Raw genomic sequence first — 17,061 nt, forward strand, 5'->3', positions numbered from 1 at the left:
TGGGGAAAGGGGTAATAAAGCAAACCTTTTTCTTTGCCCTGCATAGGCAAAGCAAATGTTTGCTTTAGGGTCACTGGCAGGGTAATGTATGAACATTACAGGGGTGAATATCATGGGTTGAGAATATTCTTGTCACTGACCTTTTACTAAATGGAACAACTTAAGTTACCATCTGTTTCCCTCCAACACTGGAGTCTGTGGATGTGCCCATTTAACTAAACTGCTTTACAACTGACACCTATGCCTTTTTGAAAAACCACAATTAACTAACATAAATTAAAATATACCTGGTATGTGCCTAGTCACCTGTTATTTCTACACATGCATATACACATTTCTTTTGCGTACCACTTTTCCATCAACAGGATCGTAGAACCTCTCAAGTAGTTGAATAGAGGTACTCTTTCCACACCCACTGCTGCCAACCAGAGCTAGTGTTTGGCCTTTGGAAACTTTCACATTTAATCCCTGGAGAACCTGGACTTTTGTTCTTGTTGGGTACACAAACTTGATATCTTTGAATTCAAGGTTTCCTTGGAATGAACTCTGTAATGTAAGAATATACATTTTATTTAAAATGGTTGGACATATATGTAATGTATTAATATCAAAGGGAAAATCATTGAGCATAATGTTAACCACAGATCATTTATTTGTTTTTGGAAACTTAAATCACAATATTTGCTGCAGGTAAAATACACTTCCTTGTTCTGTGCCTAAAATCTGGCTAATAGGTTAAGTGTGCATAGGTCCCTGGAAATAAAGGCCAGAATGTTATAGGCAGATGTAGCTGCCTTTTGCATTTGGAGAAAACTGCAATGATCTAATTACCTTCACCAGACGAGAGTATCTTCCTACTTTGAGACGTGAGAACATTCCCTTCTCTTTATGGCTGCAACTCAACAAGATGGGACCATTTAGTCAACACTAAAATGTCTCATCTCAATGGTAATAAAGAAGTCTATTTTCAACTTTATATTGATACATGTTAGTACAATTACATATTACTAAGAGTATCCCTCTTCTTAAGGAGAACAGACTTCTAGGTATAGGCCAAAAGGATAACATCCCATACACTAAGGGGCCCATTTATGGATAGAATCATGTCCTACTCTGGTATACTCCACTGTAATTCACAAAACAGATGTCTGAATTGTGCAGCCCATTTGTGAAATGTAGACAGTGTTATTGAACCAATGGTTAGTTGTGGCATTTTCCCTGCATAATGTAGCAGAAAGCGCTGTGAATGGAAGAAAGCCTTTGACAGAACACATGATGAGCTTTGTGTCTGGCTTTTTTTCACATTCCCCTGATTGCATTTCACTGTATCTGGACAACCATCAATGGGTGGAAAGCAAATTCTTTTTTTATAGCATGACCATTTTTTAAAGGTACCCCTTAGTGTTTAAAGGGTCATGAAAGCCACTGCATAGAGCAATTCCCTACATGTCCACCATGTGAAGCTGACCCAGAAATTCCCTCTCAGTTTGGAGATTATTCACCTATATTTTGCATTAAGTAGTTCCTAGGTATCTAACCTTGTACTTTGTACACAGTAATACAGAAATGTTCCATTTGTCACATACATAGAACCTATAAATAAGGCTCCAAATCGGAATACAGCTGCATTGACAAAGTAGTTGATTGACTGAGAAATGGCATAAGTAAATCCATAGAGGGGAGCTTTACTCAAAGAATCCCTAAAATAGAAAAAAAGTAAAAAATGTCAGAAATAATTTGTAATTTTGAGGTTTGAATGTCCTTTCCTGTTATCATGTATAATTCAAAACCTGTACATTCATGAACAGTAGGGCGTTGATGTTTCAGAAGGGAAGTAATTCTGCTAAGGTACTTATTATAAGGATACTCTGAGTTCACTAGGAATTATACAGATTAGAAATTGTACAAATATAAACACAGCTATCCATTATGACAAGTGTTACTGTCAGAGCTTCTGTAATGTCACTCAAAATTTGGAAAAATATTTCATGTTTAGAAAAAGAACAGAAAAAATAGCATAAGGTGGGCCATAATATGAGGTTAGTACAAATGCATGTACTGTAAAGAGGGGCTTTTTACATCAGTTCTCATAAAATAGGTAGAATATATTTTAATTTGTGGCTAGAGATACACAAATGAATTCTTTATATTTGTAACACAGATACAGCTACAAACTAGAAAATGGTTAACACCTGTTTTCTGCAATTTTGAATCCTAAAAAAATAGGTGGGCTACCATAACTATTCTCTGATGATGTAGTGGCTTTAATATTTTGAACTGCTGATCTATAAACAGTTGAGGAATTTTGTCTTTTATCTGGCATCACTTGCTGCAGGCATTGTCTGGGTCTGTGGCCTAGAAGTATTGAAGTACAACTAAACTTTTTAACTGTTCTCGGAAAAAAATTGCTTGATCTGTAGAAGAGAAGATGCCGGCACTAGATGGAATGATATGGGTGAAACACAGACCTGTCAATCAACCTCCACTTGTTTTCATGTTTTTATCTGTCTAGTAATTTAGGTTATGCATAGAAAAAACTGATGTATTTAAAAACTTAATTTAACATAGCAAGATATGACTTACTTGTAGGGGCCAATTAAGCTTAAATTATAGCGCTCATAAAATGCTTCTTCCTTTGTCAGAGATACCACAGTTCTTATATTTTCAACACATTCTGTTGAGATCTGTATGAATAATAAAAATATATGAATACATTATTGTGATCTGTATGAATATTAAAAATATATGAATACATTATTAAATTTGTACTTTAAACATGGTGAGAATGCAAGGAATATACAGGCCTTGTAAGAAAACCACATAGTACAATATGTTGACATATATTCTATTTTACCGGGTACGACCTATCTGTGTCAAGATCATAGAAGTCAGTAGAGAGACCAAAGAAGTGATACATCCACACATTTCACTTGTTTCTACTTTCAATTAAAATTTTTGTGTTGGTAGAATGTTTTCTACACACATGGGCAGGCAGGTATTTTTTGGGATTTAATGTATGCTTGTATATAACATTAGCTGTATGCATATAACCTTGAAAAAGATGAAACATTACAAGTGTACCCACATAGAAAGTTTGAGGAATATTCCATGTGAGAAGAATGTTAAGTGCTGGTGTCAGCTTTAATTGGTTCTTTTTAAAAAAGGACATTGATGGACTATTAGAAGAAAACTTTACCTAAAGCATTACAGTTAAAATAGTTCTTCTTTCCTGAATTTCTATACTGAACAAAAGAACAGTTCTAATGGTATTTTAGCCACCAAAAATAGAAACTCTCCTTTCTATATTCTGTCAATATAGAGCTCTGCTGTGTGTACCATTCAGCGGTATAGAGCTCCCCCTTGTATACTCCCTGCCAATATAGAGCTCTCGTTTGTATACTCCCTGCCAATATAGATCTCTGGTTTGTATACTCTCTGCCAATATAGAGCTCTTCTTTGTATACTCCTTGCCATTATAGAGCTCTCCTTTGTATACTCCTTGCCATTATAGAGCTCCCCAGTGTATAACGTACAGTGGTATTGAGCTCTCATTTGTATACTCCCTGCCAATATAGAGCTCCCCTTTGTATACTCCTTACCATTATAGAGCTTAGCTGTGTATACAGTACATCGGTATACAGCTCTCCTTTGTATACTACCTGCCAATAGAAGGCTCTCCTTTGTATACTCCTTGCCAATATAGAGCTCTTCTTTTTATACTTCTTGCCAATATAGAGATCTGCTGTGTATACCATTCACTAGTATTGAGCTATCCTTTATAAAATCCCTGCCAATATAGAGCTCTGCTGTGTTTACAGCACACTGGTATAGAGCTCTTTTTTATACTTTTTGCCAATATAGAGCTCTGCTGTGTTTACAGTACACTGGTATTGAGCTCTTTTTTATACTCTATAGAGTTTTGCCTTGTATATCATTCATCAGTGTAGAGCTCCCCTTTGATACCCTTCACCAATATAGGACTTTGCTGTGTATATCATTCACTGATATAGAACTCTTTATTGTATACCTTTTGGTAATATAGAGATCTGCTGTCTATATTGTTAACCGGTATGGAATTTAGTTTTGCATAATGAGAATCTTGAATCTGCTCTGCCACATATAATATGTAAAAAAACTTTACAGAGTCTACTTATTTGCACATTCTGCTTTATTGCATTCTAAAAACTAATACAAATTCACTAAGATACTGGACTAGAACATTATGCTTTATTTTAAAGAAAAAGCAAAGCAGAAGATGTATTTATTCAGACTATCTCTTTAAATAAACAATACGAGAAGACAGAGAGAGGAACGGAAAGAGTCACAAAGGGAATCAGACATTTCCTTTGTGGGAATATTCCATGGCCCATGTATTTCGATGGCCGTAATTGATTCCCTGTTTTATAAATAGAGCTCTAAGTCAGTTTTTTGTTTTATTTTAATTATAAAGTGGTACAAATATCCATCAGTTGTCTGGTGGGTAAATAACAGTCAGTACTATGATATATTGGATTTATATTTTATACCCACCCCTTTGACTTGAGAAGCATCTGTTGCAAGCCTGGTTAGCAAAACTCCAACTGCATTAGAGTGATCATCAAAGAACCCAATTTCCTGTTAGAAAACACAAATTTGTCTTTTATTGACAATGTTTTTACAGTATTCAGCAGATATTTTATTATACTTCTTACAAATCAATTACTTATTTATTTACATTAATGAAATAAGATATAAACATCTCTCTGCCTCTCTCTCTCTCTCTACATATATATATATATATATATATAAAAATAAATATGCATACACACACACACACACACACACACAAGGAAACAGGGCAGGGACTGATGTAAATAGATGTTACAGATGGTAATAAATACTTTATAGAGGTTCTAACCTTTCCCCACTTTACAAAATACCATTTTTGCTGCTTTTATATGTCTCTGCAGAAAAGATTTTCCATTACTTACAGTCATTCTTGGGAGGTGAGTCATCCAATTTAAAATAGACAGTATGACCCTAAATAGGTCAAGACTATTGGCCAAGACTAATTTTTGAAATGATGGCTTGCCAAGGCAAGAGATGAAAACAATCTGAAGGCAGAACAATAAAGGATCTGGACCATATTTGTACCAAAGCTGTGTCTTTTTAACTCGGAGTGATAGAAAATGACAATGACATGGCCAAGCTGTCATATTTTCATACAGCATCCTGAATATTTAATATAATGGATGAAGAACATGACCATTACCATAATACAGTTGATGGCAGTATATCTGATATATGCAAGCAATGATACCGATTACCCATCCAAATACCAAAAGTGCTAAAGTCAAGAAGGATTGGACTGGACAGGTTATCCTAAAATCACATGGTGGTGTATTGTTTAGGGGTGTGTGTAGGTGAAACTTAAAAAAAAAGTGTCACAGGACACAGGCCCATGATTGGCTGATGACAAGCAAAGAAAGCCATATGCCGTTTTTTTAACAGCAAATCTTGGCACCAAAAACTGCTTCTGTATGTTTCTGAAAAAAAATAGTAAAAATAGTACATACCTGTCGTAGTAGCGCCTTAAATGATAATGACCTTAATCTCATGGTTAAATTTTCCCCAGATATTCCAAAAGAAAAACCCTGAATAATAAAAAAAAATCTTTAATAATGAAGTCTTTTTAGGTGTATACGTAAAATATTTATTAACAAAAGGATGAAAAAATGTAAAAAATAAAAAGGTATACAAACCATGACGATATAAACAATTAGACTGATCACACCCAATGTAAGGAACATCAGGGAGAGTAAAGTTGTTCTTTGATTTCTTTCAGCGTCATCGATAATGCTGAATGACTGTAATTCGAAAGAAAAGAAATCTGCTTATAGTGAAATATATAGAATAAGTTGTTTCTATAAGGTTATGTTAAGGTAATTAAATTAGTTAAAAAAAAATACTTACCCCAATAACTTTTCCAAAAATAACAGCAAAGGTTGGATATATACCACCAGAAATAGCTGCCGCAATAACTCCCATGATAATATAGCAAGTTTCAGGTTTGTTCAGTGCAAATATTTTGCCTAGAGAGAAATTGGGAAGATCCTCTTCCACAACCTGCAATAAACATAATTATTTGGTAAAATTCAGTTTGGAGACTTTGATCAATCAAAATTCAGCCTGCGCCCAATGCACTGCAATCATTTCTTGTTAATGATTAGAGCTACTCTCAATTTTTCATGGGGATCTGCTACATGCCAAGGTTTTCACAATTTGGAAATCACTGTAAGATACTGTCTCGCTTTCTAAATGGATATGAAAAAATCTTTTCCCTGTCTGTGCATTGACACAGATATTGGATCACCTAATTCAGGCTAAAAAAAGGTTTGGCTGCACAAATTCCATGATAGGGGTAGGCAGAATTCTCATTCAAAAAATTACTTTTAAACTATGTACTCTGTGGTCCCTCAATCTTGCTGTTACTCAGCATAGTTTTACCTGTTCTTCTTTGGTTGCAGATTTCTTTGACTTTGATTTTCTTTTAGTAGATCTTCTCACTTTTCTCCTGCTAGAAACCCTATGTAAATTGTCTCTGCCTAGGATTTCCGGATTAGCATATACTGGAGAATCAGGAGCAACTACTTCAGCCTCATATTTATCATCATATTCAAACATTTCTCCTTCATCCTCTTCATCATCATCTTCCTCTGTGTCGGTATCTTCATCATCTTCATTTTTGTCATAGCTCTGATATAAAACAAATCAATTTAAACTTTTACATAATTAAACTGAAACACAACACAAACATGAAACAAAGGGCCCTATGCATCTTTAAGGATTATGGAGGGTTATGCCGTTTATATATATACATTTCTTTTCCTGTAAGCGATTTCATATATTTTATTTACTGTGCAATAACAGCCAATTAGGAAATATTCAGTAATACAAATGTCTATACTGTGACATAATAAAATTCTACAAATAAACTCATCCAAGATAATTTTAGTTGGGTGGAGGTTGTCTAGGTGGCTCAGCTTTTCCCCTTAATCAGATCTGTTCAGTTTCAGTAACTTTGTTTTTCCTTTTAAAAGTTTCATGTATTTTGAGCAACAGGAGAGCAGTAGCTATACTATACCTTTATTTGTTACCCTTTGCACATTTTTCTTTCTTTAAACACACACATACCTGCAACATTACAAGGGAATAGTAAACTCCTTTCTTTTTCATGAGCTCCTCATGGTTCCCTTGTTCCACCACAACACCATTGTGAAAGCCGGCAATGACATCAGCTGTACGGATGGTAGACAGTCGATGGGCTATTACAATTGTGGTACGACCAGTTCTAGCCTTGATGAAAACAATAATTATCATTTTATTGTTGATAGGATAATGATGGTGGTTTAAACAGGAACCCAAATGATTTATACTTTATCAAAGAAATGTAAAAAAATATTACCTTGTCTAGAGCGTTCTGTACTATCCTTTCACTTTGTGTATCCAGAGCTGATGTGGCTTCATCAAGCAACAAAATTTTTGGGTTACGTACAAGAGCTCGGGCAATAGCTATTCTCTGCTTCTGTCCTCCACTCAACTGAGCTCCTCTCTCACCCACCATGGTGTCCAAACCCTGAACAGAAATTGCAATTGCTCAGTTTTGCTTCAATGAATACATATTTTTGTCTTACGTTTAGATATAGATTTAAGCAATGGGAATAAGGAAGCTTAGGTGTTGTCTGTAGTCATTTATTTTATTACACCACAGTCACACCATTAAAAAATGAAATTTCTTGCTATGGGTTACTGCAGTTACAGAATAAAGGTACACAGGGTCAAGCAAAGGGCAACGTGTAGTAACCCATTAGCAACTAATCAGAATTCATCTTACTAAAGAATCATAAATGTAATGTTTTGTTACGGGCTGAGACTTTTTACACTTTACATAGCTTTTGAACAAATCCATTCTTTTCTCCTAATTAGTATGTGCTCATATTATTATGTCAGGCTACTGTGTGTAGTGACTGTTGCTAGGCTAGCAGTAACATCTTTATATCAGAATTAAAACATAAAATAAATGTGAACAGGGTTGCATCGGGAATAACAAAGAGTTTATTCAAGGACATAAACTAGTTTGTCAGCATAAGGAAGTGAACATATGTTTGGCTCCAAATATTTTCTTAGTAACAGTTTTTCATGCCTTTTTAGGTTTAGAATCCCAGTGTTATCCTGTAAATATTAAATGAAACCCTTGGCAGTGCACACAGTTATTTCACTGTCTTTTGGGTTTATAGGCATTTTGATATATGTTAGAAGGAGCACATGTAGTTCTTGTTGCAGTCAAGAAATAATGTACAGACTGCTGTAGGATAGAGCACACATGCATTACCCAAATTATGTGCAAAAGTGCGCACGTCCCGGCACTGACAGTGTATGGATGTGCGCACATATGCTTCCTTACCCCATTTGTTGTCAGACAGCCTATTTAAACACATTCATTGCCTTACTGACTGGCCTTCAGCTTTGTGTGTAACAACTTGTGACCTTGATTGCTTTTGGACTGCTTTTTTTGCCTCTGGGAATTGCTCTCTGGTTTTGCTTTCCTTGACCTTGATCACCTGTTTATAAATTTGGCTTGTTTTTAGACTTCTGGTATGTTATGAACCTCCGCCGGTTACCTGACCTGCTTCTAAACACCTTTTTTATACTTCATTTGCCAGCACATTGCCTGCCTTGGTCTGTTACCTGACCTGCTTCAACGGGAATTCATGCCCCTCTGGTACCCAGCGCCTCTGTCATCAACATCAGGGTCACCAGGGCTGCAGCAAGAGGGCTAACCTCTTTAATTTGGGCATTCACCAGGTATGCAATACAAGTATAGTAACTCACAGAATTTGCCCAACATTACCCTGAAAATCAATGGTATAGTATGTTAAAACTAAAAGATAAAAAGCTTGTTTCAATAAATGTGAAGACAGCTATTATTGTTTAAAGTGAGCCAGGGGCATTGATCACATTGCTGGACAACCCTGATCTCAGTTATCATGTCATCCTCTGAGTTCTGCTTTGAGCCCTTCCAACAAATATATCCCTGTCAAATTAGGCTTAGTCTTTGTTGGTGGAAACCAGAGATGTCACATGTGTAAACTGAGTGCTTATTGTGAGCCCAAGCCTAAGAGCTCTAGAACTTCCAAACAACATGCATGGCCCTTCTTGCCACCCCACAGAGGCAACTACAAAATGTGTGTGTATAAGCTTACCTTATTAATGATGCTGTACACTTCATAGGCAGCACCACGTGCATTAGCTATGCTCTCCAAGTTTGGAGCAGCTTGACCAAGGGAAAAAGTTCCAATGAGCACAGAGAAAAACACCTATGGAATTGGAAAAGAAATGTTTAGCTTTTTGCATATATTTAAAGCACCCATATTATACTGGATGCTTGCACAGCTACCTTTAATTATTTTCTAGAGAAGCCCAAGATACCTGAAACACATAGTGTAGTAATATGCATATACCAAAAATTGTCACCTGCTATGTTGTGGTTCTAACTATTGGTGTATACATGTTAAGGGCAGGTAAACTAACCAATTGTGACCTAATATTTGCATATTACTGGTTTGGGGTTTCAAAGTAATCTGAAAGATGACAAAGGCTCTTGGAGGTGTCTGCATCTCCATTAAAGGGGCAGTTTACTACAGTTCAAAAGACTGAAAATTTGTTTTAAACTTGTAGATGGCTACTTGGGAGAGTGACACTACACGTGGCAGCTTTGCAAATGATGGTAATACATTGTTTATATTTCGGCATTTACCTGCACAACTCTATCACTTAATAAGAAGGAGAAAATTGAAAGAAAGGTCAGTCATGTGTTGGTATCAACTTGTGTCAACTGCAAGGTGACCACAGCTCCTATTTCTCAAATTCAACTCTTCTGAATGGCCAAAGGCTACCCACTCCCACTGTTTCTAATGGCTTTTTGCTCTGATGGGCTGCCTCATTAGCCAGTAGGAATGTGTGTAAGGTGGGAGGCTTACTCCATCAATTAAAAGAAGAACCACATTTTGTTGAAACTATTAAGCATAGGGTTATAGCAGAGGGCAACAAGAGCTTCTGCAGATATTCAACAGGCACCTTTAGATATTCTTCATATACCTGCACTTTATCTCTGCTAGCAGTTTTCGTTTTATCCTTTTTTTTCCAGTTGAAGGTTTATGTCTCTAGGCAAACAAATGAAGCTCCACGGATATGCCACATGAACTATTCTGCTTCTCAGACACTAGAACAGATACATGCCCCTCGCCCCCATCTGTCTGCAAGGGGTGATATACTTAACTTTGTGAATGTGGTAAAAAAAGTCCCTTTAATTCACAAAAACTTGACAAAGCAAAAAAATGAACTTTTTCTAACCATGATTTTAAAGGCTAAGGTTATCACTGAATTTTCAATGAAGAGCCCAAACTGCTTTAGTAGATCAACTAAATTTATATTTCATTTGCAACAAGCAAATAGTCATCATCCCAAGTCAAAAAGATTTTTTAATTATTTATTATTCAATTATTTTAAGTAAAAAGAATAAGGTTTCACTGGACATGGTTCTGTTTTAAAATGGAAAGTTACAGTGATATCTGGGGAGTGAGGAGGAAAAAAATTCACTGCCTGTCATTCTCATTACCTGCCAAGTAACATTTGACTTTCTATAGCCATCCTAAAACTGGTTACAGACATATATGAGTGTTAAGTAGCACTGGAAACATTCCAAGTGCTTGACAACTCTTCTCTGGAAAGGTGACCTTGTAAGGTCCTTGGAAGGGAGGGGGAATGTATATGCACTAGAATGAACATTTCAGGTGAAAATCTAGAGTGTGTACAGGCATGCCCCAATGTCATACAGGAGGCCAGTAGTAATCAGCCGCTTTGGATCGCTGGCAACCCATGACAGCAGATGCCACTATAAACATTGTTGACATCACCTCCAGCTCCCGTTCCTACTCCTATTAGATGGTAAATGTTTTCAATCCATTCCAGGTTTCCTGGATTAGCCATGATAGTCTATCTTCCCCAGTCTTGGATAGCTTTAATAAATCAGGCCCCCTGTTTGTGGAAAACCTATTCAATTATAGTAGTTACTTACTTTGTCATTTCTGCTTCTATGTCGATAGAGCCTACGATCTTCTGATTACATTCTCCAGGTGGAGGAGGAGTGATATTTAATGCAGAAACTTTGGAGAAAAGAAAAAAAAACACAAATTATGTGTCTCTTTTTTATGGAATATGTTCTGTTTGGGGTCTGATGTGGGTGGATAGTGAATAGCCAACTAGCATTTTACAAGACCTGAGGGATTCAGAGTCAACATCTGGCATTTAACACTGAGCATGGGATCTTATTTTTCTGTTTTATTTGCTATAAGTTGATATAAATACAAACAAAAAAAATGAAAGAGACAAAAAAGTCCCTCAAGGAAGGTCATGGAAGGTGGCAGTTATCAACTGAAATAATCACGCACTTCGAGCCGCGTATCTCCGGCAATTCGACACTGGCAAGCTTGCATTAAAAGTCACTGTTCCCCTAAAAAATCATTCTTTCATATGGTACACATCTTTCACTTAGCCCTAAATAAAAGATTTTGTGGTGTTCAAATGTTTAAAACATATATATTAGCTAAGAAATAAGTATATTTAAAAATGACCTATTGTTTTCAGGTTCGGAAAGAGTTAACTGATTTCAGCTGTTTCCAAAGGCGCCTACCTAAATGCATACAATGCTGGACCTGAGGATCCACCTGGTGTTAAATCCCTGTCTGCTGTGTAAGAGTTTAGGATTTCCCTCACTTTGGACAAATTGCCCTTTATCTACAAGGCAGGAAAATCTCCCCAGTAGGACACAGATGCGAAGGAATACATGAGTTGGTTTTTGCCCCTTTTTTTAAATAGAAAAACAATACATTTGGGTTTTAGATGTACAGTTAAAATTAGAAGATGTAACCAAAGGCAGAGTCAGCAAAGACATTTTGGAGAACATGAAATAAACGTTTGAAGATAAACAGAATGTTAACACTAAAGTGATGTTTTGATCCTACAAAAAGATGTGCAGCAAAAAAGGTTCCTTTAAATTCAATTTCTCCAGATGGAAATTGATGTTTTTTGCTTTGATTTTTATAGCTTATTTAATCTTTACAAGTATTATTCGATTAGGGCAGAAAAAACATAAGCCAAAGAAAAGAACATTCATTTACTAAAAGCTAATACCACAGGAGTACAACAATACATTTGTCTCGATGTCTAAAAATAGGTAGCGGGGCAGAAAAAAAAAAGAACTGTTAAACCACCTATAGAGTAACTCAAATGAAAATTGCACCCTACACTGGGTTAAGCAACACTGGTGACAAATAACAGAAAAGCTGTCATTTACACAAGCATGTTGAGCAAAAGAAAAAGCCATTTCTGCTAAGCACTCAGAAGGAAAATAATTAAAGGAATGAGTAACACACATAAGAGTGTTGAAGGGAGTTCGAACATTCAGTATTGTAATGATAGAACAGCATAACGCTATAATGAACAGTCCCGGTGTGTCACAATTTCGTTCTTGGTTTTGACGTCTTTCGAAAGTATCCGCCCATGTTCTAAATTAAAAACCATCCATCTCCATGATAATGTCACTCTGCCTAATCTTCTCCACCTTGATAGCATGTTATGAAAGTCACTCCCAAGCCTTAATTACTGATCTGTCAGTGCCTACCTAGGCCAGTAAATAACACAAATTTTAAAATATATATGTTGTTGAATAGCAGCATTGTTGGGAAGCAGGGGAAGGCAGTTGCTTGAATCCCTATAATGCAGCAGAAAATATTTAAACCATTGTCTAATTTTAAAGTACCTTCAGGCAGTAAATAGTAGCTTTCCTCATCATTGGACGAGATGATAACAAGGTGTCCCTGTACAAGAACAATTTCTGGGCACACAATTCATCTGCAGCCCAATTACAATAATGTATTCACGATTGATAGGTGTTTAATTTTAGGTTACTTTCGGATAGTAGATAATAGCTGTCCTTGTATCAGTGAGCAACAAAATGTTTGGTCCTACAACTTATCTACTGCCCAATTACAATTATTCATTCACAATAGATGGATAGATGCATCATTTTAAGGTGCTTTCAGCAGTAGTGTCTGTCCCTGTATGAGAGGAAGGGATGGTTAGCAAGGGGCTACTGTGTAAGAACAATTTCTGGACCCACAATTCATCTAATGCCCCTTTACAACCATTTATTCAGGATAAATAGATACTGGTCTGTGCAATATATAGTCTCATGGTCCACAGAATGTATTTGGGGTCAGACAGTGAACAACCCCTTTGTTTTCCACCCAGAGAGAAAATTAAAGACACAATTTGCGTGTCTCCATGTCAGTCAGCAGGAAGTTAGGAAATCACTCCCTCTGTCCAATAAAACCTGGACAGTTAAGGCACCATGAAAAATGCCTTACACTATCCTCATATATGGCCTGGAGCGGGGTCCCAACACTCAACACCAATCACATTTAATAAAAATGGGTATGTTCATCCTGGCCCCTTTGCATTATCCAGCCTCTGGTTCACATTGGGCAAACATAAAAATTCTTACCCCCATAAAGAAAAACCCAGATCCCAGTGGAACTGGCATACTTATCTTTTATACCCCGTAGGTTCCAAAATTATATCATTAAATAAAAAACCCATTTAACATCATGTGGTCAAAGCAAAAGATGGGTGACTCCCTCATTTCAAAACCGGGTACAACCTAACATTTGTTTAACCTTAGTCAAAAAGTAATTAAAAACATTAATAGGTGCCTGTGCTTTTTTAAATATCTATACCCCTTGATTTTCTGTCAATATAAAAGGATTTATTAAGAACAGTAGAAAAGGGATGAGGAATATATTGTCAGTTGACACCACACAGTCTACCAGTCTTGAAAATAGATTTCCTTTTGCGAGAAGTTGCCAGTAGTGCTTGACCCTACTTAAATCACCATTGAGAAGAAAAAAAAATGTTACAGGAAGAAGTGCCTTACTTGTATGTCTTCTTCTTTATTATCCCATTACTTGCTAGCTTTTCATCTTGTTGAAAGGCAGGGTTGTCATAAGCATGATCGGGAAACCCATCTGAAAAAGGAAATGTCAAAAGGATACTAGTCATGGCCTCTAAAAAAAGATACCATCAATCAATCTGTCCACAAACTATTATTACTGTTTTGAGATATAAAGCTTACAAATACTCCAGCCTGTGTGTTCATTTAGCTGGGTGTAGTGGTTTCTCAGGTACTGTTTTATATTACTGTTATTATTTCTGGTTAATGTCCCAGGAAAGGAGCCCCTCTGCTAACAGAGACCCTGTCCTGGGTGGAGGCACTGGCAACTTTATTAGTATCCTCACTCTTCCAGGCTCAGGATCCTCTCTGTTATCCTGTTAAATATATAGATGGATCATTCAGTAATTTGTACAAAATGCCTGTTGCAAGTAGTAGCATAGAGAGTGCCAATAGTGCCAGCAGCTCTCCTACAAGAATTTTAGAAGCTTGATCATGACAAGTTACAGGGAGCGGTTTCTTGTTACAGAAGCTAGGCTTAAATTAGATAGGAAGAAGAAAGTTGGGGTGTTAAGTTAGGTCATGCCTATACAAATCATGCCATTGAAAGCTAATGAAGAATTTGTATTCAGTTAAATATTATTAGAAAAATACAATTCAGTTTGAAACAACTTGTTTGGGCATTAAGTTCACCATTTTCATTCCTTAGCACTATAGTCAAGTTTTTCAGCTCTTTGTTTTCCATCTTATTTATTTAGAAATATGTCAAAATTATAAAGCTGTGGTGTTAAAAATTTGAGAAGTAAACAAACATTAGGAGGATTGGTACAACACAACAACAGTAGCATCAGTAGCAATTGTTATGGAAGTCTTTTCCCCTTAATAAATTCAAGGCTAATAAATTTCTAGGTCGCCAGTTTTGTTCTCGTTATCACTTTTTATGTAAAAATTCATTAACATAAACACAAAAGTTTCTTTTAAATCTTAACAATACAAATATTTGCCATTAAAAAGAAGAATAATCAAATACATGAAATGAATGTAAAATAAATCAACCCAGTTAAAATAAAGAAAACATTACACCCTCCTCTTCTCTATCTAATAAAAAGCATTGAAGAAACCACACCCACCCCATAGTGTGACAGGTTGACAATACTATTTTTTCAGGTTGTGCATTGGAGGCTGCGGCAAGTAGGATAGAGCTCAACTTATTTCCTGGCTAATGAACATCCAACATTATCAAGGTATTTTCTTCCTAGCATTACTGTCCTTGGTTAACCTCATTTTATTCATTGGATTTAAATCATTTTAACCATGGAGCCTCAGCAACTGAAACTTTGCAGCACTAAGTCCAGGGTCCAGGGTTCAAATCTCGGCCAGGTCACTGTCTGCATGGTGTTTGCAGGTTCTCCCTGTGTTTGCGCGGGTTTCCCCCAGGGAACTTCGGTTTCCTCCCACATTCCAAAAACATGGAGTTAGATTAATTAGCTTCCCCCCAAAACTGACCTTAGACTGTATTATAGACAAATAATTGAGGTAGGGACCTTAGATTGTGAGCCCTGCCTTGAGGGACAGCTAGTGACAAGACTATGGACTTTGTAAAGTGCTGTGTAATATGTCAGTTCTATATATTTACTGTGTAATAATATAATATTAATACCAATGTACTAAAAGACCATTTAGATATCTATCTCTCCTGGTGTCCAGGCTAAAGTTCCTTCCTGCTAAATTTCAGTTCTGCTGCAGCTACTATGTTTCAAGGTTGGAGAATGTAGTCAGTGTCCTATCAGTGACCTAAACAAAGTTAAAAAAAAACAAAGATAATTGTGGGTTAAAGACAAAAATTAGGCTGGGAGCTCTGAATCCTGGACAAATACGAGAAGAGGATGGGGTTCTTCTTTACATCAATAAGTGTTAAACTTCCCCTTTTTGTGCCTTCACGAGGAGCAGTGCTCCTCGGTGTTAAGGCCATGGGATTTATTGTGTGAATTTCAGCACACATTCTTCTCATTTGAGAATCAATCACTGCCATTGCCAAACTCATGGGCATGGAAAATTATCCACCAAATAATTTGTGCTGAATGTCAAATTCAATGCTTTTTAAAGAGAACTGAATACATTTTAAGTAGTTGCCAGATAGCTTTAGCTTTTCCTGAGATGTGAATGTATCTATTTGTTTAATTTAGATGTAAGAACATCAATATGTTCAATGCCTTTCCTTTATTACAAAAATAGAAAAAAATAGTTTGTTACAAGATTATTTAGATATGTATGAGTAAATTTGGAAAAGAGAACTGTTGACATACTTGTTGCTGGCAAGATTTCAATACATCTGCCAGCCTGTTCAAGATTTTAGGCGGAAATCTGTAGGCTTTCCCTGGCGTGCAACACTTTATTTAAATCAAGGTGCATACCACTGCTTTGTCGTATGGTAGGTTATTACACAATACATTTGTGGTAGGTATGAGAATGTGTGAATAGGTGTCAGGATCAACCAATACATTTACACACCACACCATATTGCTAACTTGACAACATTTGCATTGACATGTGCAATAAAGCAAACATTTTCTTTCTTATTTTAGTACTATGTTTGTAAAAAAAAAAAAGTCCTTAAAATCCCCACATAAAGGTAATTTAGAGATTAACATCTTCGTGCAATGAGATCATCACCGGTATGAATTATATGTCAAAATTACTTTTTGTCAGCCTATCTTCTCCACCAAATCTAATTGTTTACATGCTGGGATTAGTAAAACGCCTTCTGCGCTACTGGGCCGCTCAGATGCAAGGGCTGCAGATCCTCTAAACCTCCACAGTTGTGTCAAGTCTCATTCTTCATCAGGTCAGTTACCAACACTCAGCCCTAAGCTTTACAATGGATATAGCAAAGGGACAATGAAACTTGAAGTATTTACATTCAAGCTGCCCAGAAGTAAAGCAGGCACTGTTCTAACCCTGGCATGCAAATAACTTGATTTACCAGTAGTAGAAGAAAGGTTACATAGAGCAAA

General features: G+C 36.4%; 2 protein-coding genes across 2 annotated transcripts in view; both read right to left on the reverse strand.

The window, feature by feature from the left end:
• Positions 1-17,061, reverse strand: part of LOC140339971 (ATP-dependent translocase ABCB1-like) — a gene marked incomplete at its 5' end in the record, with an annotated part of 159,370 nt that overhangs the window by 4,328 nt on the left and 137,981 nt on the right. The window contains 1 exon segment of the mRNA XM_072424899.1: positions 349-546. Coding sequence (XP_072281000.1) covers positions 349-546 — 198 coding nt within the window.
• On the reverse strand, positions 4,475-14,157 carry LOC140339802 (ATP-dependent translocase ABCB1-like). Its single transcript, XM_072424702.1, has 11 exons — positions 14,064-14,157; positions 11,117-11,204; positions 9,797-9,812; positions 9,243-9,356; positions 7,445-7,615; positions 7,174-7,335; positions 6,487-6,735; positions 5,953-6,105; positions 5,742-5,846; positions 5,556-5,633; positions 4,475-4,614 (listed from the first exon to the last, which is right to left on the reverse strand). The coding sequence occupies exons 1-11, from the start codon at positions 14,155-14,157 to the stop codon at positions 4,498-4,500; spliced, it is 1,347 nt and encodes a 448-aa protein (XP_072280803.1). The 3' UTR covers positions 4,475-4,497.

The sequence above is a fragment of the Pyxicephalus adspersus genome, chromosome 10 (assembly GCF_032062135.1).
Source record: "Pyxicephalus adspersus chromosome 10, UCB_Pads_2.0, whole genome shotgun sequence".
Classification (NCBI taxonomy): domain Eukaryota; kingdom Metazoa; phylum Chordata; class Amphibia; order Anura; family Pyxicephalidae; genus Pyxicephalus; species Pyxicephalus adspersus.